Source organism: Geotrypetes seraphini, chromosome 15 (genome assembly GCF_902459505.1).
Source record: "Geotrypetes seraphini chromosome 15, aGeoSer1.1, whole genome shotgun sequence".
NCBI lineage: Eukaryota > Metazoa > Chordata > Amphibia > Gymnophiona > Dermophiidae > Geotrypetes > Geotrypetes seraphini.
In genome coordinates this window covers 20,411,085-20,435,173 of record NC_047098.1, presented here as the reverse complement: position 1 = coordinate 20,435,173, position 24,089 = coordinate 20,411,085, and the positions used below count along the sequence as shown (strand labels likewise).

General features: G+C 40.8%; 1 protein-coding gene across 1 annotated transcript in view; it reads right to left on the bottom strand.

Annotated features, from left to right (window-relative positions):
- The window catches only part of SSU72 (SSU72 homolog, RNA polymerase II CTD phosphatase), a 127,136-nt gene that overhangs the window by 7,034 nt on the left and 96,013 nt on the right, over nt 1-24,089 (bottom strand). Inside the window, exons 3-4 of the mRNA XM_033921465.1 lie at nt 6,401-6,540; nt 1,980-2,098 (exon numbers count right to left, since the gene is read on the bottom strand). Of these exons, the coding sequence (XP_033777356.1) occupies nt 1,980-2,098; nt 6,401-6,540 (259 nt within the window). The remainder of the gene's footprint in view (nt 1-1,979; nt 2,099-6,400; nt 6,541-24,089) is intronic.

Here is a 24,089-nt window from a genome sequence, read left to right as displayed (position 1 = left end):
TGTCTCCACATACAGTTCAAACCTCTTATTGATCTACATTGGTGCATTCACTCTGCAGCTCCTCAATCTCTCCTCCCTCATCTTTCGCTGTATTTCTCCCCGGGAACTCTCATCTGTGCGCTACTCCTCCTCTCCTACCTCCAGATTATATCCCTTCTCTCTTGCTGTGCTATATGCCTGGAACAGACTGAGTCGGTTCATTAAGTAGTATTTAAAGTCCAGACTAAAAGCCCACTTTTGGAGGTTGCTTTTAACTCTTAACCCCCTTTGTCCTAAAGCACCTACTGTAGCCTCCCTGTGACCCTGGGCAGGTTACTTGGCATTCCATTGTCCCAGGTACAAAACTTAAAGAGATTGTGGGCCCGCTAGGGACAGAGAGAGTACCTGCATATAATGTATATAGTGTCATGTACAGTGCCATGTACACCTAGTAGCACTATAGAAATGATTAATAGTAGTAGTATCAAGATTGCAAGGACAGCAAAATGCAATAGGCTGGTATTTTAAATTCCCTCCTAAGGCCCTACCCCAGCACCTCTCTGGTGGTTTGGCCCATAAGGCCAGCAAGGATATACTTAATAGCAGTTTTCTCGTCAGTATAAGTTCAATCTTGTGGCCCATACTCTGAGACTGGATCGGCACAGCAGAGGAAGCTGGCACATTCATTCACCTTTCTTCCTCTTGACCACAGGGGCTGAGCCAATAGGTAGGTTGCAAGGGAAAACTGAGGGCTGATGGTACAGAACACTGCGGCTAGGTTGATCTTCGCAAAAAGCAAATTCAATCACACTTCCCCGCTTCTGTCAAAACTTCACTGGCTTCCGGTGATTTCTAGGATTCACTTTAAATGTACCTGCCTAATTTTCAAGATCCTACATGGCATTCTTCCTCCCCTAATCCCACTATCCTGGAATTCTTCAAGACCTGACAGTACCAGATCCGCCCACATACTCAAACTATCTTGCCCCTCGTTAAAAGGTGTCATGTATGCAGGTAAATTAGGTATGCAGGTATGTATGCAGGTAAATTCACTGAGCTTTGGAATAACCTCACAGTCCATAAGGTTACCTCATTTGTTAGGGTAAATCATTTAACAAGCAGAATATTCAATCCATACTTTTAAAATTCTTCTTAATAAATCAGTCCAAAACCGCTGGTCATTCATTAATCAACATCCTTTATTATTTTAAAATAGCTTGCTCCGACAATAATAGTATGCCCGACGGGACCCGTTTCGCCTAAAGAGGCTTTTTCAAGGGTTCCAACTGGGAGCCCTGTATAATACAAATACAACAAAACAATTTTTAGTTGGAATAACCTCCCTGCCCCGCTGCGGAACCTAGGCTCATTCCAATTATTCCGAAAGCACCTGAAAACCTGGCTTTTCTCCAAAACGTAAAGCTATCTATTTAAAATTTAAAGCTAGCTATCCTCTTCATAACCTCTAATTTCTTATTATGTCCTTCCCTCATTTATTGAATTACCTGTAAACTGTGCCGAGCTCTATCTTTATGGAGATGATGCGGTATACAAACTTAAGGTTTAGTTTAATTTACAAGATTATAAAAGTTTCTCCAGGGTGCCTAATATCTTTGCACTGGACCTGGAATAGAGTTTTAGGCAATCCATATCCAACACTTCCTAGGAACAGAATTCAGTTTTCCATGCATGATTGTGTCAGCTGTTAGGATTACTTCATGCGATGATTTTGTGGATTTTTTTTCTTTCAGAACACTTGTAAACAAATGGAGCTTGAGTTTTTGGGGATAAGAAATGTTACAGTCCAGTCCAGAGATCTGGAGGTTCCATTCCTATCTAGCCCTTACTATCTAATATTTAACCAATTCCTGTGTGTGATGGGACAAACAAGCTCCTTGAGATCAAAGCCTTGTAACCTCATTTAGGCAACAGGAACCAAAGCCACACTGGTCAAGTACTCCATCCTTATGCAAGCTATGGAAAATACATGTACTACTTACACATTGACATAGTTCACATATGAGGAAAGCTCCTAATGTGGCCTCTTCATGATTATCCTGAATATCTACATTAATCACATGTACCGGTTGGCATGTCTCTTGTTCACGGGAATTTAAATCTGATTGGGAACAGAGAATGCATGATAATTAGAAAACAGTGACAGGAAAGAAAACAAAGAGAAGAGACAATCATTACATCAACAGCCCCTTAACCTTTAATATTCAGTACTTGTAAGAAAAGGCACACAAGACCATCCAACACAAGTCTATCCATCCAACAAAACAAAAGGGGCCTAGGTATTCCTAACTTTTGGGATTATCACAATGCTTTTCATCTATCACAAGCTCTCTGGTGGTTTCATCAAGATAAGGATTTACTTAGATGGTTAAAACTCAAAGTCTCATTAATTTATTACATTCGGGTGTCACCGTTTTGACATTCTTTTTGGCATTTCAGTTCTGTAAAAAAGAGGGAATATCGTCAAGTCTGGTAAGCGCTTTAATTATGCAGTCAATGCTTTGGAAGACTTTGAAAAGTGGCGGTTTGCTTGAGCTCTACACGTCCCTGAGGCAGATACTGAACAGAGGCTCTCATCGGACTTTATGAGAAGCCAGCAGTCATTAAATTGAGCGTTTTGGAATTTTGGGCACTATTACAAAAAGTTTTTAACCTACTTATTTGGAGTGGACATTGAATTTGAATTTGTTACGCTTATATGGACAGACTGATATTTTTGTGATATTTGAAGAACAAGTTTGGGTGTGTTGTAAAGTGAGAGAGTATTTGTGTTGTAACTAAATGCATTTGCTACATGGAGGCTATCTCTGGGATGCAGCTTTTAGTGAGCAGCATATGCTACTGAAGTTACTTAAGTTCTCTCTCATTATAGGATAACAGTGGCATTTTTATCACATATTCCAGTATCGATCCATTTAGTTGGTTACAAGTTTAGTATTTTTTTGTTTTCTGATTATTTACTCCCGAGGGGATTCTTTTTTTTTTTTTTTTGGTTTGAACTGCATAACATTTGGTCCGCAGTCCATATTCATCAGGTCACAGGAGAAACTATGGTTTGTGACACCTAGCAAAAAAACTGTTCCTCTGATGGCTAGGCCGATTTAGGAAATCCAACACTCATAGGGGAGGTTAACTACTAAGTGATCACCAGGGGTAATGTGATACAACGTAACAAAATAATCTCCGATTGTCAAACGATTACATAATAAATGATGGCAGATTACATAGTAAAAGACCTGAACGGTCCATCCAATCTGCCTATTAGTTATACCCACTAAAAATACATGATTAAATTAACTTGTCTCTTCTTTGATATTTCTGAGCCATAGACTATACCCTCTGGTATTGTCCTAGGTTCCAAATGCTGAAGTTGCCATCTAATCAAGCTATTGTGACATCACTGCTGAGGTTGGCTCTTAGGCATTGGTGGACTGAGGCATTATGACATCACAATCTCAGCTCTGGAATGTTGCTACTCTTCGGGTTACTGCCAAGTAACATAGTAAATGACGGCAGATAAAGACCTGCCCATTAGTTATACCCATTAAAAATAGACGATTAAATTAACTTGTCTCTTCTTTGATATTTCTGGGCCATAGATAAAGTCTGGTATTGTCCTAGGTTCCAAATGTTGAAGTTGCCCTCCAAGCTCATTCCAGCCTATCCAACCATCCCATTGTTTGCAGGATATCTACCGTAAAGTCAGGCCAGTTAACATCCTCATGTTTCAAATTAATGGAGTTCCCACTGATGCCCACCCCAGCCCATCCTACACCAAATCACCAGGCTTAATAAACTTCAGGAAAGCAGTAAAAACCCACCTTTTTACGTGACTCTTGCAAACACGCCCCTAATCTCTATTTCTACCTCAGCAAAATGATTCTGCCACACTGAATGTGCCCTCCACTTGACTTACAGGCAGAACTAAGTCTCAAGGCACACACTTGATGCAAAACTATGCAAGATCTTATCTCCCTACATGTACCCAAACCATAAATGCCAAAAACTGTCCTATACTTCGAATGTATTGTAATTCTAACTGTTTTACTTATAGGGCCTATGGGTTGCATGTCTGTCCAATACCAGTCTTAGTTATTTAATTTACATCCTTTGTTTTCTAATTAAAGCTCCTCTATTTTTATTCCATGCTTTTTTGAATCCCATCACCATTTTCCTCTCCACCACATCCCTTGGGAGGGCATTCCAGGTATCTACCACCCTTTCCGTGAAAAAGAATTTCTAACATTGCTCCTAAGTCTTCATCTCTATGTATACTTGAACAAATATTAGCACATTAGCACTTTCATTGGTCTCTATGTTTCTATTACATACTAGTATTTTAGCCCGTTACATTAATGGGTGCTAGCTGTCTCACACTTGCCTGTGAAGCAGCAGTATTTCCCGGCCTTCCCTGTGCAGCATCAGCATTTTCTGCCGCCCCCTTCCCAGCCGCCACGTTGAAATTAATAGAAAAGCACTGCATACGCTACCGCTGGCTTCGGCATCTTCTATCCACAGCGGCCAACCCTAGCGGAACAGGAAGTAGTCAGAGAGGGTGGGCCACAGTGGACAGAAGACGGCGAGGCCAGCGTTAGCACGGTGCAGCGCTTTTCTCTTAATTTAAAGGTGGGTGAGCCGGCCAGAAGGAGGAGGCTTTGGCGGTGGTGGTTTAGCAAGTGAGTGAGGGCGGGAGGGGGGGGGGAGTCGGCGGCTGTGCTGTTTCTCGGAGTTGTCTGGCCGCCGCATCCATACTCCTGCTTGCCACAGACCTACTGATCAAAGATCACGGAAGCATGCAGGTAAGTGCGCATGCGCGGCTAGGGTTTTATTATATAGGATACTTTTTTCCCTTTTTTTCCCCCATTCTGTATTTCTGTATACTTCTGTATCTCTGATTACTTCCTATTTATGTATTCTTTTTCTTATATTCTAATCTCACGCACGTTGCGAGGCACTCACACCTACTCAAGGATAACACCACTTAGATTTGCTCTTCATTATTTCACATAGATTATCACTTTGCCACTTATGTACACCATTTTTATGTTTATGATGTATCATCTGTATTTTCTTAGGTTTGTTATTTATATTTATTAGGACCCCTGAAGAAGGCGTGTTTTCCGAAACACGGACCATGTCAGGTCCCTTGGTTTGTTAAAAAGGTGGTATCAGTGACCGCATTAAATATTTGGTATAATAAACATAGCCTTCATCTTGTACATATTTGTCTGCAATTTTCTCTTGTTTTTTGCTTGTTGTTCCTGTACTGCAGACTCTGTTGGATTTCTTTTGTTGTTTCCCAAGTCTTCATCCCCACAACCTCAAATTGTGCCCTCTAGTTTTACCATTTTCTCTGGAATAGATTATACATTGTGTCATCTTCGCAAGTGCTCAGAAAAAAATACGAAGATATGAAGTATGAAAATGGATAATAGCAATCTATACGAATATTTATGTTTTCACAGACCAGTGCATAAAGACAAACGTCGGGTTTTCTGAAGCAGCCCTGTCACGAAACGCGTCAAAACCCGCACGGCTGCCTGGCCCCAGTACAGATATTTCAAATTTTGATACATGTTTTAACTGCTGAAATTTTGGCTTGAAATCTTGAAAAAAGAAGAGAAATAAACAGCTGGGTCTGGTGCCCAAAGTCTGGTCTCTTTAAAACTTTTCTTTCTGAACACTTGAGAAGATGACAATGTATATAATCGTTTGACAATCAGAGATTATTTATTTTGTTAGGATGATTTAGGTATATGAATGAAATGTAAAATGGGGGGGATGTTCTAAGAATGCACTTTCCTGACGATACATTTCTTTCATATTTAATAAAATATAGAGATAATAGCCATGTATAAATGGTCTTTTGCTTTCACTAAAAATTTTCATTTTCCTGCCTAAAATCCTCAGTAGTGCTTTCCCTGGTTCAATAACTGCTCTAGACAGAAAATCTTGGAACCACTGTTTCAACATAGATGAATTCAAATCAGAACAAACCAACGATCAAAGACCCATGGTGTAGAGCACAGGTATCAAAGTCGGTCCTCGAGGGCCACAATCCAGTCGGGTTTTCAGGATTTCCCCAATGAATATGCATGAGATCTATTTGCATACAATGAAAGCAGTGCATGCAAATAGATCTCATGCTTATTCATTGGGGAAATCCTGAAAACCCGACTGGATTGCGGCCCTCAAGGAGGGACTTTGACACCCCTGGTGTAGAGCTATAATTTGACCTCAAAGTATGAAATACAGTGAAGACAAATGAAAATATGGTTTTGATGTATATTAGCAATTATAGCCCTACTTCATGGCTCTTCATCTATTGTGCTTTCTCTCTATGACCTTTATTAAGAGGCCGTTTCATTCATCCATCACACAGTATGACTATAGCAATACCTACCTTCTAATACTTGATCATAGACTCTCTCTTCACAGGTTACAACTAGATCAAAAACATCTTTGCAACTCTGGAATCTCTCTGGCCGTGGCTTGATTCTTTTATTTCTGTCCAACATATGTAATATTCCATTCTGAGTGTATCTGGAGTTTGCTGTAGTTAAGGAACTTTGGAACTAGTGTTTTCTTTAAACATACCTCTCTCTCATATTTTATATCTATCTATATCAGCATTTAAAACTACTGACCTACACAAAACAGTGTTTACTTTAACAAGTAAAAATTAAAGTGAAAACTATATGTATCTCATTTTATGCTGAAAAAGGCTACCTTAATACATTTGACTGTCTTACAGGAACTATTCTGTTTTCCTCAGGTCCCCCAAAAAATAAGCAGATCAAGGCAAAGGAGATGTCTGTCCATAAAACCAGGGCTGTTGAGTCAGTCGAGTTGGAAGTAATTTTGGGTGGGTAGGAGTCAGTAAAAAAATGTACCAACTAACTCCAGATTCAAAATAAAACAAATTTGGTAAATTTATAATTTTATACTTACAGTATAAATATGCATACACACACACACACACATCTCTTTTGTCCTGGATCTGAAGTTATATGAGGGGGTGATGAAAAGCGTTATTTTGCCACTGTAGATGAAAAGTATGTTATTTTATTTTGCAAAGCGTCAACTTGCAGAAGCATAATGTTATGTTTTGACATGTGGTGCAGTGGTTTGAGCTACAGCCTCAGCACCATGAGGTTGTGGGTTCAAATCCCACACTAGGCAAGTCACTTAATCCCCATTGCCCCAGGTACATTAGATAGAGTGGGAAAGCCCACCAGGACAGTTAGGGAATAATGCTTGAGTACCTGAATAATTTGCAATCCGCATAGAATTGTAGGATATGCGGAATATAAATTATAAAAAACCCCCACAAAAAAACCAATCATTGATTGAACCATGTCAACAAAAAGTATAGAATTTTCAAGTATGAAATGCCAAGATGTCATGAAGTTCCTATTCCTGAAGAAAAACTCCAAAGGATATCTATGAATGTATGATGCAAACATTGAATGACAAATGGCCATCATACTGCAAAGTGAAGAATGATAGATTAGGTTCTTACCTTGCTAATCTTTTTTTCTGATAGAGGACATAGGATTCTGTACAGTAGCAGTTGCTTCCTGTTAGTTGCAAATCTGCAGAAGGGTGTCACTCCAAGACTCTGAACTCCTCCCCTTCTGCAGTGCAGAACAGCTCCTTTCCTCTTAGTTGGAACCAAAGCAATCAAACTCCACTGAAACAAAAGAGAAGGAGGAGCATGGGGAACTTCCCTGGCAACAAACCATATTCTGCTCTGCAACTTATAATAAAAGAACAATGATTAAAAACAAATAATTTAACATTGACCACCACATTACATACATGAGTAGCTAGGAACCAACCTAAGTGCAACTAGTAGGAAGCATACTCCCCCCCACAAAAAAAAAACCCAAAAAAAAGGAGAAAGGAGAAAGGGAAGAGGAGCCCTCCTGTCCCTATAGTTTTGTCTCTGCTAAATCATACATATAGGAGAAGAGGTCCCAAGACTAACACTGGCAATGTCTGAGGCAGAAATCAGGCGACTCAAAAGTCCAGATAGGGCAGGGCAGACAGAATCCTATGTCTTCTATCATAAAAAAAAGATTAGTAAGAATCTAATCTTTCATTCTACAGTATAGAGAAGACATTGGATTCTGTATAGTAGCTGACTACCAAAGCAGTGCCAGACGTCTAGGGAGGGACAGATGAGCCTGCCCGCAGTACTGAGGCCCCAAAAGCAGCATCCTCTCAAGCCATCACATCAACTCTTTAGAACCTCGTAAAGGTGTAGCGAGTAGACCAAGTAGCTGCTCTACAAATTTCATCAAGTGAAACAGCCCGATACTCTGCCCAGGAAGCAGCCACACTTCTAGTCAAATGTGATGCAAGTGAAATAGGGGGCTGTTTACCTCAGGCAATGTAAGAAGATGAAATTGTCATGCGACTCCATCTCCTTAATCATGTAGACACAGGTGTCCCCTCCCAGCTCTGAGGAATTAGTCCGCAATCTTGTATGATAGGCCTGTGCCATGAAGGCAGCTACTGCAGTCTTGAAACCCAAAGTCAGCGCTTCAAACTGTCTTTTAAGGACCATGACCACCTTAGTCCTGTGTGTCCTTCAGCATCACTCCTCCCTCACTAGGAAGGGAGGTGCACTTAGTTACTTATGTTACTGCAGAGTCCCCTTTTGGCTGTGAAAACAGAAGTCCAGAAGTCTGGCATCATAGGATGGAGCTTAGACAAAGCTTTGGCAACCATTAGAGAGCCTTCAGGCGACACTTGGTCAGTGACTAAGGAGGTGTTGTCTGCAGTAGTGCCGCTCACAATGGAACACAGAGGTGGAGGGTTGCTGGATATCAAGCTTCAATGCAGAGAGGGTGTCAGTAATGACATTTGAAACAAGCCGAGTTGAAAAGGCGATGCACTGAAGGATCGTCACTGTGATCTGAGCCCCCACTGCCTTCGGACCCCAAAAGGGATTCCAAATCATCTACACAGAGGAGCCATGTGATAAGAGCATGCAAAGAGACATCCAATCAGCCTAGTTCTGTTCTGAAGGGTCACTGACACTAGGAGCCAGCATGGTATGAAGCGGAGACATCTGCATGGGACAAGAATCTCCCTGAGGTGGAGCTAGTGCATTCATAGGCAGTGCAGAACTTCACGGGCCCATTAAGCAGGTGATTTCCATAAAAGGCTGACAAAATCGGAAAAAGCCTTGCATTGGAGGCTTCAAGGACCCTTGCAAGACCCCCAGATTGGAGAATTAGGGCCTCTTCCACCACCACATGCTAGCGTTTTGTCCCCTCGTTGCTCGTGGCCTTCGAGTAGGATCTCTTCCCTGCAGACCAGGCTTTCCAGGGTTCCAAGGTCCTGGAGGACCAATTAGAGGCTGAGCTCAAATCTCCCGCCCCCTTCCTCTCATGCCCTGCAGCACGTGGAACATAGCTGCTCCTCATCCAGTAAATCTGCACAATAAATGCAAGAATCAGGACTAGTCTGACCTGAGGCATCCATTACAGATAAACCCAAGGTAAAATGAGGGGGTTTGAGGCAGAAAATAGGTCTTTGAAAAATAAAGTTACTAAAAGCCCAAGATGTCCACATCAGAAAATTTGCACCAAAACGTCCCATTGGAGCTTAACTGAAAACCAAAAAATATCGAAAAAGGGGTTTTGGAGGTGGGAGAACCTAACCCTATCCATAGAAACCCTTGAAACTAGGTTTTTCCGATCTCCCAATTTTCCCCATAAGGAGTACTCACTGACTTCTGGTGCCTGTCAGCTTGCAGCAGCCTGCCTGCCTGAAAGGATTTCTGCCTCAGTGTCAGGAACAGGTCTCACTGCTGAAAATCTGGCTGCCAGTCAGGTGGACTTCAACTCCTGAAAATCCACATGATGCATCGGGAGAAACTATGCAGCTGGCTCCTTGATACCCAGAGGGTTATGGAGGGACCACACGGCCTATGCTCAAGCCTCTGATAAATCAGCAGGCAATCAAGCTCCAAGGGGAATGGAATCTGAGCTCCTGAAGGGACTCAAAGCAGATGGGCTCTACAGGTACTTTTCTTGCTGGAATAAGTCCAAGGGGACCTCTGAGCACTGAAGTCATGCAGAAAATTCAAACAGATGGCACAAATACCCAAAAAATAATAAAATGAAGCAGAGCAGATCAGAACACACCAGAGTTCGCTTGCAGAAGGAAAAACTGAAGGAGATGATTTCCAATACAGAAGTGGAAGCATTCAGAGTTTGAGTGACACCCTTCTGCAGATTTGTGACTAATGGGAAGCAACAGCTAGTGTACAGAAAATCCTATGTCTGAGACAGAAGTGGTGTGCAAACTTTCAGAATGGAAATTTTGAGACTGAAGATGCAGCAAGGTCTGGAAGGCCTCAAATGGTATCAACTCTTGAAATTGTTAACCATTTTGGCAGATTGGCAAATATTGACTATAACAACTGCTCAGACACTACAGATATCTAGGGAACTGTTGGATGTATAATCTACGAGCAGCTAGGTATGCGGAAGCTGTCAGCCTAGTGTGTGCCCAAATGTTTGAAGGCTGAAAAACCATGTTCAGTGGAAACTTCCAAGTTGATTTTGCAGCATTTTTAGTGAGCTGGTGCCAACATTTTTATAAAACATGGTTATACCAAACAGTCCATGTAATGGTGGCACTCAGGTTCTCCAAAACCAAGGAAATTCAAGACCCAATAGTCAGCAGGAAATGTCATGGCCACAGTGTTTTGGGATCAGGTGTTGTAATGACTATTTTATAAGGGGCCAAACAATTAATGCAGAACACTTACTTTAACTTGCTGTGCGATTAAAGGAGGCATTGAAAGAAAAAAAGGAGAAGGAAGCTGCAGAAAGGCATTCTCTTTTTGCAACAGCGCACCTGCTCACAAGGCTGGCAAACAATGGATGTTTTGACACAGTTGGGGTTTCAGTGCATAGACCATCCACCCTACTCACCAGATCTTGCTCCATCTGACTATTTTCTATTTTCAAACCTTAAAAAGAGTATGAAAGGATGACAATTTTTGAGTGATTCTGATTGTAGCAGCGGAGTAGTATTTCAGTGACCGACAAGAGTATTTTTTTGGAAGGATTACAGAAACTTCAGACACGATGTGCCATGTGTGGTAAACTTAGGGGTAAATATGTAGAATAACTCATAACAACCCCTCCCCCCAGACACACACACACACACACATACTACACACCTTAATCCTGTTCCTGAATTTCAGATCATAACTGAAAGGGTAAAATATACAATAAAGCAGGAACAGCATAAGACCACCATAGATTGAACTTCCAGATTTTGAAAAGATCTCACTGGAGAAATCTATTCTCATAATAAAGATAACAGGTCTGCGCTTATGCAAAATAGCCTCAAAATAATGGGTATAATATAACACAGTGTCTTAAACAGCAAGATTTTGACCTTTATAAACCACTCAGTTGGCAAACTGAAACCCTAGCAAAAAAGTGGTATCGCTCTATATGAAGAGCTCCAAAATAATTTAAAACACAATATGAACAATTTGCAGGTCTTGTCCTCCTTAAACCACTATTATAATGTAATCGCTTACACTATATACTGACATCTTTTGGTCTAACTTGCTGATTTCTTTTTGACTTGAAACAAGGATGTGTAGCTCCCCAAAACTAAGAAATGCATTAAAGGGGCTCTTCTAGTAAGCTGTGGAATAATATGGGCTTAGTGTGTCCTAATGTGGGATTTTCCTGCACACTAAGCTCATTTTTACCACAGCTATAATATAGGCTTTAAAATAAATTTGATAGCCTTGCGTTAATTTCTCCATGTGTGTGGGAATGGCAAAAGTTTTAATGTAGGAACAATTGCCTGCATTAACTAGTTGGCCTGTGTTAATGTGAATGTGCTAGCTGATTAGTCATTCTGTACCAAGGCCTCAAGTATCTGAATATAAACTGCTTAGGATATAAATGGTGTATAAACACTAAAATAAATTTTAAAATAATTTTTAAAAAGTAGCATGCAGTTAGCGCATGCAAAGAGCACTAAGCCCATAGGGTTTAGTGCACCTTTGTAAAAAGGCCTCCAAGCCAGTACAATAAGAAGCATCCGTTTATATTTTTTGGTTCATTGATCTCGACTCCCAACCAGTGTAGACTAGCATATCCATGTTGTTATCCACTAAATATACAATACAGAAAAGGTCAAAAATTGCAAGTGAGACTTTGTAGTGTTAGCTAGTTTAGCTTCTCAAGCTGTCCAAGACCCCAGAACTTGCAAACTATTCAGCCTGTATTCTTCCAAAAATGGTGCAATCGTTTGAAGGGATATAACCAATCCTTAGGATTTGTGGAATGCATGTATCTCACTGATCACAATGTGGAAATTTAAACTACCTCAGGGCTTACTCCTGTATGATTTTCCCAAGAGAAAAGCTAGATAATCTTAAGACTGCAGATGCATTTTGTGAAAAAACACACATCTTAGGTGAAGATGTCATGAAAGCTGCATCAGATGTCACAAGTTACTGCTGTACTGTACAAGCTTTACAATAAAGATAATCATTACTCGAGCTAGAGTTCCAATGAAGCTCTAGTCTTCATGCCACCAATAATCACTGTCAGAAGGTAGTTTCCAGTATGAGCTTGCCAAAGAATTAATATCAGTTAATGTGTTATTCCATCTGTGAAATCTACACTTTTACTGGGGAACTCAGCAGAGTTAAATTATGCATTTAAAAAACAGTTAAGTATTCTAAATTGCACTTCTGGAACTGCTCAATTTCATGGTGTACCCTACAACATTTCAAAATATTGCTATTTTGGACAGTTCAATAGTTATAACATATGGTGAACTAAAAAACATGCAAACAAAAGATCAGTGGAAATGAACAAGAAGTTTATTTGGGAAACATCAAAAGACCTGACATGGTCATGTTTTAGCATGTGTCACCAGCATCAAAGGGTCATTTAAGCTTGCAGTTGAAAAGTTATCCATGACTTAGTTCCCACGTATATGTACCAGTTTAGGATACAGCAAATCCCTGATGCAGGCGACACACTGAAACATGGCCATGGCTGGTCTTTTGATGTTTGTTAAATAAACCTCAGATTGTACGTATGCATTTTGGACTCCTTGGTTGTCTTCTTCCTTCTTTTTGGACATCCCTGCTATTCATTCCAGCTTCTTCACATCAGTCTAGGGTCAAAAGGGTGAACCCAATTTTATCTTAACCAACCCACATGTGCTTCAGAAGTTGATTTGAAATTCAAGTCATTGAAGACAATATTGTCATTCAATCTGCACAGAGGACATGAGTTGGCAAGGATGTTGCAGAAGCAGCATTCATGTTCCCTGGAGAGGAAGGAGTCCCCATCATTGCATAATGGCCACACTTAGCTGTGGAACTTAAGGTCCATAGTAATGGTACCTGGCAAAGGGTTGTCACTTTAATGGTTGAGCTGTTAGGGAGGAGGGAACCAACTCCTCAGTTTTAAATGAAGGCTTGTAGTAGAGACCAATAGAGATTGTATTTGAGTTGAAAGTTTCTTCATTTTCTTCAGGCTAAAGAGCCAAGAAAATTTTTTAAAATACTGTAATTTCCTCAACTATATAAAGATACACTTCATTTTTAAAATATAGAACTAGTAGCAGAATTTTATTTTTTTAAGAAAGAACTGAAGTTGCTTACCTATAAGAGTTTTGCTGTAGAGTAGACAACAGAAGAAAATCACACACAAGATGACATTATGGGTGGCTCTCAGAGCTCAGAAAAACTATCGGGTTTTCTAAACATGTGCCGAATTCCCGTGCAGTCCCTTCCCTCATGACCCCCTCCCTTAGTTTAAAATTAAGTGTAGGAGGCAATGATTTGGAATGGATATGTATCTATTCAGCTGCTTACACAGAATCCTTGTTACAGGGAATGGGACTTGTATACTGCTTTTTGGTTGTTTTGCTGACATTCAAAGTGATGGGCACTAGAGAATTAAGTGACTTGCCCAGGGTCACAAGGAGCAGCTCTGCTTTTTCCATTGACAGGCAGAATAGATCAGCTACACAAGCTGAAGTTACTCTTGATTCCTGGGAGCAACCTGTGGCGCAAGTGGCTTTTTACCGAAAAATCATTTTAGAATTGCTCAAACAAAAGCATAGTCTCTGGGACATCTTGTCTACTTTTGAACTCAACTGAAAACTTATCTCTTTTCAAAATACTTTGCCAAATAATTTCTGTCATTCTTAAATAGTTTTTAGTTTATAATCTTTTATAAACCATGTAGAACTCATGGTTACGCGGTTAAGAAGTATGATGTTATGTTATAGCTCCCAGCATTATCAGTAACATTGCTAGGAAGTAGGCAATACTACTCCACTCAATGGCACTCTACAACTTTTCTCCCCCACTTCGGAAGTGAGAAGTAGGGTGAGGTAAATTGTGGAATGTGTGTACACAACACTCCCGTGATTCCCCTCCCCCCAATACTTCTGCATTTTCTATCTCCCTCACTCCTTTTCTTTGCTAGTACAAATCAGAACCACACCAGCACTACAGCATTCACCACACTTTAAACTTGAATAAACTTGGTATATTTAGATTTTAGCAAAGCCTTTGACAGGGTTCCACACAGATGTCTAAAACACAAACTGAGTGCCCTCGGGATGGGTCCCAAAGTGACGGGCTGGGTCAAGAACTGGTTGAGTGGAAGGCGACAGAGGGTAGTGATCAATGGAGATCGCTCTGAGGAAAGGGATGTTATCAGTGGTGTGCCTCAAGGTTTTGTTCTAGGGCCTGTTCTTTTTAACATTTTTATAAACAATATGCTGAAGGGTTGTTGGGTAAGATTTGCCTCTTTGCATACGATACCAAAATCTGCAATAGAGTAGACACGCCGGATGGTGTAAATAACGAAGAAAGACCTGGTGAAGCTTGAAGAATGGTCTGAAATTTGGCAGCTAAAATTTAGTGCTAAGAAATGCAAGGTCATGCATTTGGACTGCAAAACCCCAAAGGAACAATACAGTTTAGGGGTGAAGAACTTTTATGTACAACAGAAGAACAGGACTTGGGTGTGATTGTATGTGATGATCTTAAGGTGGCCAAACAGGGTGAAAAGTTGACGGTGAAAGCTAGAAGGATGCTAGAGTGCCTAGGAAGAAGTATGGCCAATAGGAAAAAGGAGGTCTTGATACCCCTGTATAAGACTCTGGTGAGATTTCATTTAGAATATTGTATTGTAGAATATACACAATACAGGAGACTGTACCTTCAAGAAGATATAAAAAGGATGGAGTTGGTCCAGAGGAAGGCTACTAAAATGGTGCATGGATATCATAAGACGTATGGGGACAGTCTTAAAGATCTCAATATGTATCCTTTGGAGGAAATGCGGGAGAGGCAGGGGAGTCATTTAAATACCTATGTGGCATAAATGCGCATGAGTCAAGAAACTTTCATTTGAAAGGAAGCTCTAGAATGAGAGGGCATAGGATGAAGTTAAGAGATGATAGGCTCAGGAGTAATCTAAGGAAATACTTTTTTATAGAAAGAGTGGTAGATGCATGTGACTGAATTCAAGAAAGCATGGGATAGACATGTGGGATCTCTCAGAGAGAGGAAGAGATAATGGTTACTGCAGATGGGCCTTTTGGCCTTTATCTGCCATCATGTTTCTATGTATATGGCTCCATCTTCTGATCAATACACCAGCACTGAAAAAGTCTTCCAAGACTTAGCATAAGCTGTGACAGTCACTGGCTTCTTGATCATAGAAGGGTAGCTATGACCCCCTCTGAATATCCTTTCTAAGCTAAGGCAGCGTGCTCAACAGCCAGGCCATAAGCCCATAGCGTTCTGGATTCTCCAGGACAATTGGTCCCTGTGATAACTGTTGGGAGTAGTGGTAGCCTGAGACATCTGTCCCACTGTAGCTGCACTAGACTCATGTGCCATGGATGGCATGGCCAACCCTGCATAACACTGGCCACGAGGGAAGCGTGTATAACAGCTCTTTTGCTGGTCAAGGCTGGACTAAGGCGTTCACACCAGCGCTTCCCGGCTAGATTTGTCAGCTGAAGTACTGAGAGACTCTCTGGTTGTCTGCTGACATCAAGTCAATTACCAGACATTCCCAGTGCTTTACAATGCTGTTGAAGCTTTCTGGTCCAAACCCCATTCCCCTGGAGCCAGGGTGTGGCAACTGAGAAAGTCAGAATCCACTTTGTTCACACCCACTAAATGCGCTGCCGATATGGATTCTAGGCGAGTTTCCACCCAATGAAACAATTGGGCCTTCAGTTTTAACAGAGTACTACTCTTGGTGCTGTAGCAGTGTTCAAGAAAGCCCTGACTACTTTGCCTTCCAGGGACTTTTCGAAGGCCTGCAGTGCTACCGTGTTTCCCCGAAAATAAGACAGTGTCTTATATTAATTTTGGGCCCAAAAAAAGGCACTAGGTCTTATTTTTCTTCATGTACAAAGATTATCTCTCCCTTCCTCTCCCTCCCCCTCCCCCACATGTGCAGCATCTTTCCTCCCCTCTCACCCATCCCCTTGCCCAGTATCTTTCTATCCCTTCCATCCCCCTGTGCAGAACCCTTACAGCCTATATCCCTCCCTCCCCTTGTGCAGCAGAACCCTTGCAGCTTATATCCCTCCCTTCCTCCCATTCCCCCTGTGGAGCATTTTTTAATCCCTCTCATCCCCCCACGCACCCCCCTCCCTGCTGACCTTTTCATCTCTCCCACCCATCCGAACCCTGACTGCAAGACCGAAATACAGTACCTTATAACAAACCGCATCGTCAGCAACATAGGCCCCATTGCGGCTTTCTCACGTCCGGGTGTTCCTCTGCCGCGTTGCTGTGGGGGGTTGGTATGCATGCACTGGCTTGGTTTTTTTTGTGTGTTTGTGTTTGTTGTATGCCAGCATCTTGCCTCGGTTGCGAGATGAGCTGTGACTGGATTGATATTTTGATGTACTGTTTTAGTTTATACTTGTGTTTTTAGTATGATGCTCCTGTCAAGAAAGGCCTTTCAGCACTCTGGAAACTCCGTACCATAAAGAAATACTTCGATGACACTGCATTTCGACTATTAGTTCAATCCTCTATCCTTAGCATACTGGATTATTGCAATATCATTTACCTAAGCTCCACAAAGAAAATCACCAGAAGACTAAAACTGATTCAAAATACAGCTGTCCGCCTCATTTTCGGCCTGAACAAATGGGAACACATCACCCCCTTCTACCACCAACTGCACTGGCTACCCTTCGAATCCCGAGTCCTCTTCAAGTTCGCCTGCATCTGTTACAAGACAGTATTTGGTCTCTCACCAAAATACCTCTCCCCACATTTCAATATGTATTGCACCAACAAGAAATCCCGCAGAATCCAGTTGTTTACCTTCCCCTCCATAAAATCATGCCAGCTCAAAAGATTCATCGACAAAACCTTCGCCTTCCAGGCGGCCAAGCTGAACCCTTGGCTAGCCCAAATGATGCTAGAGGCCCCGACCTACCTAGACTTCAGAAAACTTCTCAAAACACACCTCTTCCGCGAACAAGACCCTTAGTCCTTACTCCCCGCATACACTCCAACCCCCCCACCCCCCCCCCCCCCCCCCCCCTCTTCTGGTTTCCCACTCCCTCCTTTTTATCTTCTAACCCAACTATGATAAACCTGTGCTAAAACTACTTTGCCTCCTTCCGCGCTACCTGCAATTCCGACAAAATTTTTGTAAATCCGTGTTCAGACCGGATCCTAATGTAACGGATGTGAACCGCCTAGAACTCTTTGGGTATGGCGGGATATAAGAACCTAATAATAATAATAATAATAATAAAGAAACCTGAAGAGGGTGAAACCATTTGGAATAGAGCTGATATGGCAGTTTGTCTTAAATATTCATTTTAAATGTATGAGAGACATCTCATCTTTTCCATTGTGAGGACTTTCTTGCTGTAGAGCCTTATTTTCAGAGAATATGGATGTTTTGATGACTTGAATTTTTTTCTAATTTTATTTTTTAAGATGTATAGTAATACCACCAACTTTTTTGGGACATCATTTAAGACTGAGTTAGTTACTAAAATATGATTATGAAATTATGATTTAATATTTTAAAATTGAATCAAATATTTTGATTTTATGGAATTGTTGCAAGTTTGTTTTTTTTTAACTTTGTTATACGAGGGTCATTTCATAAATAATGCACACTATTTTTTTTTTATATGTTTATTTTTTTTCTTTAAGTATTTCTTTACAATTCTTCAATATAGTCTCCCTGCTTTGCAATGACCGAGTCCCAAAGTCCGGGAAGTTTCATTATTCCATCTAAGACACCATTTTTATTCAGTTGTCGAATGGCTCGGATAACAGTGGAAGAAAGCTCTTACAGAGATGCAAAACAATGTCCACGCATAGGTTGTTTCAACTTTGGAAAAAAGTCGAAGTCTGGTGGACTCATGCCTGGACTTTAGGAAGCATGAAGTAGCACCTCCCAGCCGTATTCACATAGTTTTGCAATGACATTCCCTATGTGCGGGTGAGCGTTATCGTGAAGAATGAGTGGCCCAGCCAAGAGCAACCGAGGTCGGGTTTTGTGCATTTTTTGCAAAAAAATCATGATAATACACTGCTGTGATACTTCTTCTACATGGAACTTTATCTGTGATGATGATGCCTTCATGATCATAAGCAAACATCATCATTTGTTTGACTTTTGATTGAGCTCATCAAAATTTTTTTGGTCGTGGGAAGATGGAGCTCTCTACTTGTTGGACTGATTTCAGCTCCGGCTCAAAGTCTCTGACCCACGTTTCATCAATAGCAACAAAGCGATTCAAGAATTCCTGACCTTCAATGTCAAATCTTTGTTTCAGCACGGTTGCATTGTCCAGGCATCTCTGCTGCTGTTCAGCAGTCAAGAAGTGGGGGACCCATCGTACAGAAATTTTTCTCTTTTTCAAATCATTTGTCAGAATTTGGTATACTGATGTCGGTGGAATCCCTGTGGTTTCAAAAAGTTCCTCGCATGTCACACGACGATCTTGTTCAAGAGCATCAACCACGAGTTTCACACATTGTTCAATGGTTGTTGATTTCGACCTTCCTGGTTTTGCATCATCTATGCTTACACAACCACTTTGAAAATGAGTTGCCCACCGAGAGACTGTACTAGGTCCACTGTTAACTCACCACAAACTTCACGTAACACACTGTGGATTTCTGTTGGGTTTTTGCCACGTAGTTTCAATCTTAATTATGACCTCTGATCGTCAACAGACACAGAACCCAAGACACCTGCAATCTCTATTTCCCACACTTGTCACAGCCACACTATGTACACTACAGAGCTCCTAAGCACACATCCTGCTGCTTCAAGCACTTAAGTGAAAGTGAAACAAGGTTTACTGCAATTGCATCATCCATTGCCCAATGTTGCCAACCTGTGCATTAATTTATGAAATGACTCTTGTAATTTGCATTATTGAATTATATTGCTTTTTAAACTATAGAATTTAATTATATATGTTATCTAATTGTGTATCTTATTTATGCTTGATTGTAGTCTTAACATGTTACCCCTGACAGCCCGAGGACAATAGAGTTACGTCAGATATTTTAATAAAGAACTTGATGCTAATTGGTCTACAAACTGTGGCAATAACAAAAACCAAAGGCAAAAAACAAGTGTTATCAAGCCTCTGTGTACTGTTCCAATAAAGCTGAAGCAAGCAATAGCAGGAATAAAGCAGTTATCTTTAATCAGGTCCATTGTTTCCTTCAATTTATTTTCCAACAGATTTTTTTTTAATGCATGGCACATCTTTCCTCAGACCCAATATTCAGACATATCAGCTTTCTAGCCTCAGCTGCTATCAACAATACCCTTCCAGAGATGCATGGGCCAAGTGTAGCAAGAAATTTGTCCCTTTCACCCACTAAGAGAAATCTCAAATGCCTTCAGATTCTAAAAATACTAATGCATATACCAGAGTATGGACTGCTATTCTTGAATCTAGTACGGTATGATACTAAACAATTCCTTTGCTGAATAGGTCCAGAATCCTTGGGTATTTTCCCTACATAGCGAGACAATGTTGTTTGAGTCAGCCTTGAAAAAGACAAATCATTCTAGATAGAGAGAAGATGGACCACAATGCGAAGGAATAAAGATACCCTTTCCTCAAAAAATAGTAAATAGAAGTAAAAGTGTGAACAAGTTAGAATGTATAAACCAGGGGTAAGGAACTCCGGTCCTCGAGAGCCGTATTCCAGTCGGGTTTTCTGGATTTCCCCAATGAATATGCATGAGATCTATTTGCATGCACTGCTTTCAATGCATATTCATTGGGGAAATCCTGAAAACCCGACTGGAATACGGCTCTCGAGGACCAGAGTTCCCTAACCCTGGTATAAACAAACAATAAGACATGAGTGAGAACCTGCTGAAAATCCAGGCACAGTATGGAACCCTGCGAAAAGGAAACATAGGGAGGGGGAGCAGTCATACAAACTGGAGAATTATATGCATCAGGCTTTTAGTGCGCGCAAAATTGTTAAGGCACTTATTACCCTTACTGTGCTTGTATAGTCTCTTGATTGTTAACTGCGTTGAACTGAAATATTACTACTGAACGTGGCCCGAAACTAGAACCAATGCATGACTGACATGCGATTGGTTCTGATTTGAGAATCCGGGCATTGGATTTTAATATGCACATGTAAATTTAGGCACAGAATTTGTGCATAAGTTTTATGCACTAGTTTAAAAAGGAGTACAGAAATACACTTCTCCCTCTGTATCCACAGGGGTTAGGGGTGAGCCGGCCTGCAAATATTAAAAATCACGAATAATATTCGGGCCGGCTCTGACCCACCCCCTGCTTCCCCACGGCATCCCAAAAGCCTTACCTGGTGGTCTAGTGGGTTTTTTGGGCAGGAGCGATCTTCCTACGCTCCTGCCCCGTGCAGATCACACATAGGAAATGGCTGCTGCGAGCTCCCGTCATAGTCTCAAGGATTGCTCCTGCCCCAAAAACCTGCTAGACCACCAGATAAGGCTCAAGGAGGAGTCTAAGAGGGCTTAAAAATAGCCTGAAAAATGAAAATGGACTCGCACCATAAATCGCAAATAACCAAATTTGCGGATGCTGAAACTGCAGATTCGGAGGAAGAAGTGTAGTTCCTAGGTAGATGAGAGCAATCCTCTAAGTTAAACATTTAGCTATAGAATAAGGGGAGCATTCACACTAATTTAGGCACAAGGATTTGCACCATATTTCCATTGGTGTCAATGGCTATGCCTAAAGTCAAACAGGGCTGCCAATGCTATTCTATAGACAGCACATACTTGAGCACCATTTATAGAATAGTGCTCAGCACTTTCCCCCAGTACCACATGTACAGTAGAATCTAGTGCTTTGTGAAAAGCATATTATAGTAAAGTAATACAATAGAGCCACCTAGTGGTAAAATTAGTGTATGAGAAACAGCTCCAAGTAGACTGTATCCTACATTTGGTCCAAGCAAGCCAGTAAATACTGGCAAAAAAAAAAAAAAAAAGGATAAAAAACAAACAAAAAAAAACAATACCACAGTAAGCCACAAGCAACTGATCTGCTCTGGCTAAGAAAAAAATAGATGAAAAAAAAAGAGGAAATTATAGTGCTCTAGTTTTGTGTAGAGAGCCTGATTATATAAACAGTGCCTAGCAGCGCCTAAACCGCACAGCACCATTTACAGAATCACATCTAGCAGTGCCTAAGGAAACTAAGGCAATGCTAGGTCTCTTAGAGGTAGACGCTGGTATATTAGGCCAAGTTTTATCTGGCTTTATTTACTGGCACCTACCTCAGATGCCTAGTGATGCTTAAGACTACCACACCTGTTCTCTGCCCCTAATCATTTTCAGATTAGGAATCACTAAGTGCTGCGTGGATATCTGTACGCAACCTCAATTACCAGTTTTAAAAAATGATTTCAATGGATTTTTAATGTTGTGGTCAACTACCATGCCATTTAACCCATTAAAAAACAATTAAGTTGCATACAAATTTTAGTTAGGCATCCTTGATGATTAGGGGGCCTAACAGGCACCATTTATAGAATCAGGCCCAGAAAGAGAAAGGGGACAGAAAAAATACCTACATATAATATGCAAACTGCTTTGGTTGTACAATAGAAAGGGTGTATCTCACAGGCCTGAACCTTACCCTTCAAGCTTGCAAGCAATACACACACAAAAAAAATTAGACAGCATCATTTCTTAATGGCATATGGTTAGGCCTTCAGGGGATTTACCCAATCCCTTGAAGGCCCTGAGGGCACTGCTCTGAATTTGAGTGGTTGAGCAGGCAGAAAGAAGCTGCTCAAACAATCAAATTCAGAGCAGTACTGCCAGGGCCTTCAGGGAGTTAGGTGAATCCCAAGCCCTAGAGCCCTTTTTTGGGCTTGTTTGTTTTTTGGACAGGCGGGCGGGGGGGTTACTTTTTGTTTGTTGCAGTTTGACTGGTTAAGAAGGCTACCTGCTCAACAAATCAAACTGCATCAAGCAAAAGGTAAAAAAACCCCCAACCAACCAAAAACATGGGGATTCACCGAAAGCCCTGACAGCATGCCACTGCCTATTATCTGGGATTTTAACTCAAGTCAAATTTAAAGGCCTCAACTTGTACAAAAACTGGGTACTGAACCTGCAAGACTTTTGAGGACTTGATTTTTTAAAGACTTACTGCAACAATCTAAATACACTCAAAAAGTACTTCCTTCAAAGTGTATTTGACAAAGTATTTGTGGTTCCTTATGTTACTGCAGGTGGAAAATTCCTGCAGTGTGAGACTGCTGTCAATGAAGACTTAAAAGCTACAATTATGGTCCTTTAAGCTTATGGCCAAAATTGGCTGTTAGGATAATTTTTTTTATTATTATTATTATTATATAGTAGATGTGGCAGCTTCCTTGGCTTTCCACATTACCATGATGAAATAGCTATTATGCAATTTGAAGAGTAACACTTGGGGGTATGTGTACTAAAATGCACTAGCAAATGAGCTTAGTGTGTATTAACGTAGGACTTTTCCATGTGCTAAGCCCATTTCTAGCGTATCTAGGAATCAAGCCATTTCCAGTATTTCTTTTTCAGGTTGTGCATTGTTCACTAAGGGCTCCCATGTTATGGATGAGCTAACCAGTTAGCATGTGGTAATCAGATAGCAAGTCCAAGCCCATTCTCTACCTTACACTCTATTTCCAGAAAATGAATACAAAAAGATACAGCATAGTTAGGGCCTTTTATCAAGCCCAATAGTACAAGCTGATGCACTAAATGCACCGAAGCCCACAGGGATTCTTAAGAGCCCCCAGCTTCTTAAGAGATCCTCTTACCTTGTGCAAACGGGTTAGTTAACATAAGACTATACTTTGTTAATTTCATTCAATCTGTAATATTTCTAATCATTGTAAACCGCATAGAACTTCACGGTCCTGCGGTATGTAAACTGTTATTATTATTTGACATGTTGGGGCAGACCAAAGGCCAATCAAGTCCAGTATCCTGTTTCCAACAGTGGCCAATTCAAGTCACAAGTACCTGGCTTTAAAGTGCTTTGTGATAGCATTTTCACATGGGCTAAGCACAGAGTTTAGCACCCTTTAGCAGACATACCCCTTAGTGTATGTTCTTTTTATTTTCTAACTTAACCTTTAAAAAAAAAAAAAGTTTAGATTAATAATTTTAAACAAATTTTTCCTGATTTTAATGCACTTTTCTGTTTTTATTTCACCTATTCTTTGTATGTGTACTATTGTGTGCTAGAACTTTATGCACACAAACCAACTGTATGCAAGTTTATTTGTAGGTGTACATGCGTAAAAGTGATCTGTATGGCCTTTAAACTTTTATGTGCCAAACTAGATGTGTGCTCACAGATAGATATATTGATGGAATCACAAGTAAACAATTTGATAAAAAGGTTTAAGAAAATTGAGAAGGATTGGGAAATATTTTGAATTACCAACATTTATTTTGTAAGTGCAACGGTTATCACAATTAGATTACTGCAATTGTGTCTATGTGGACTGTTCAAAGACAACTTTAAAAAGTTAAACA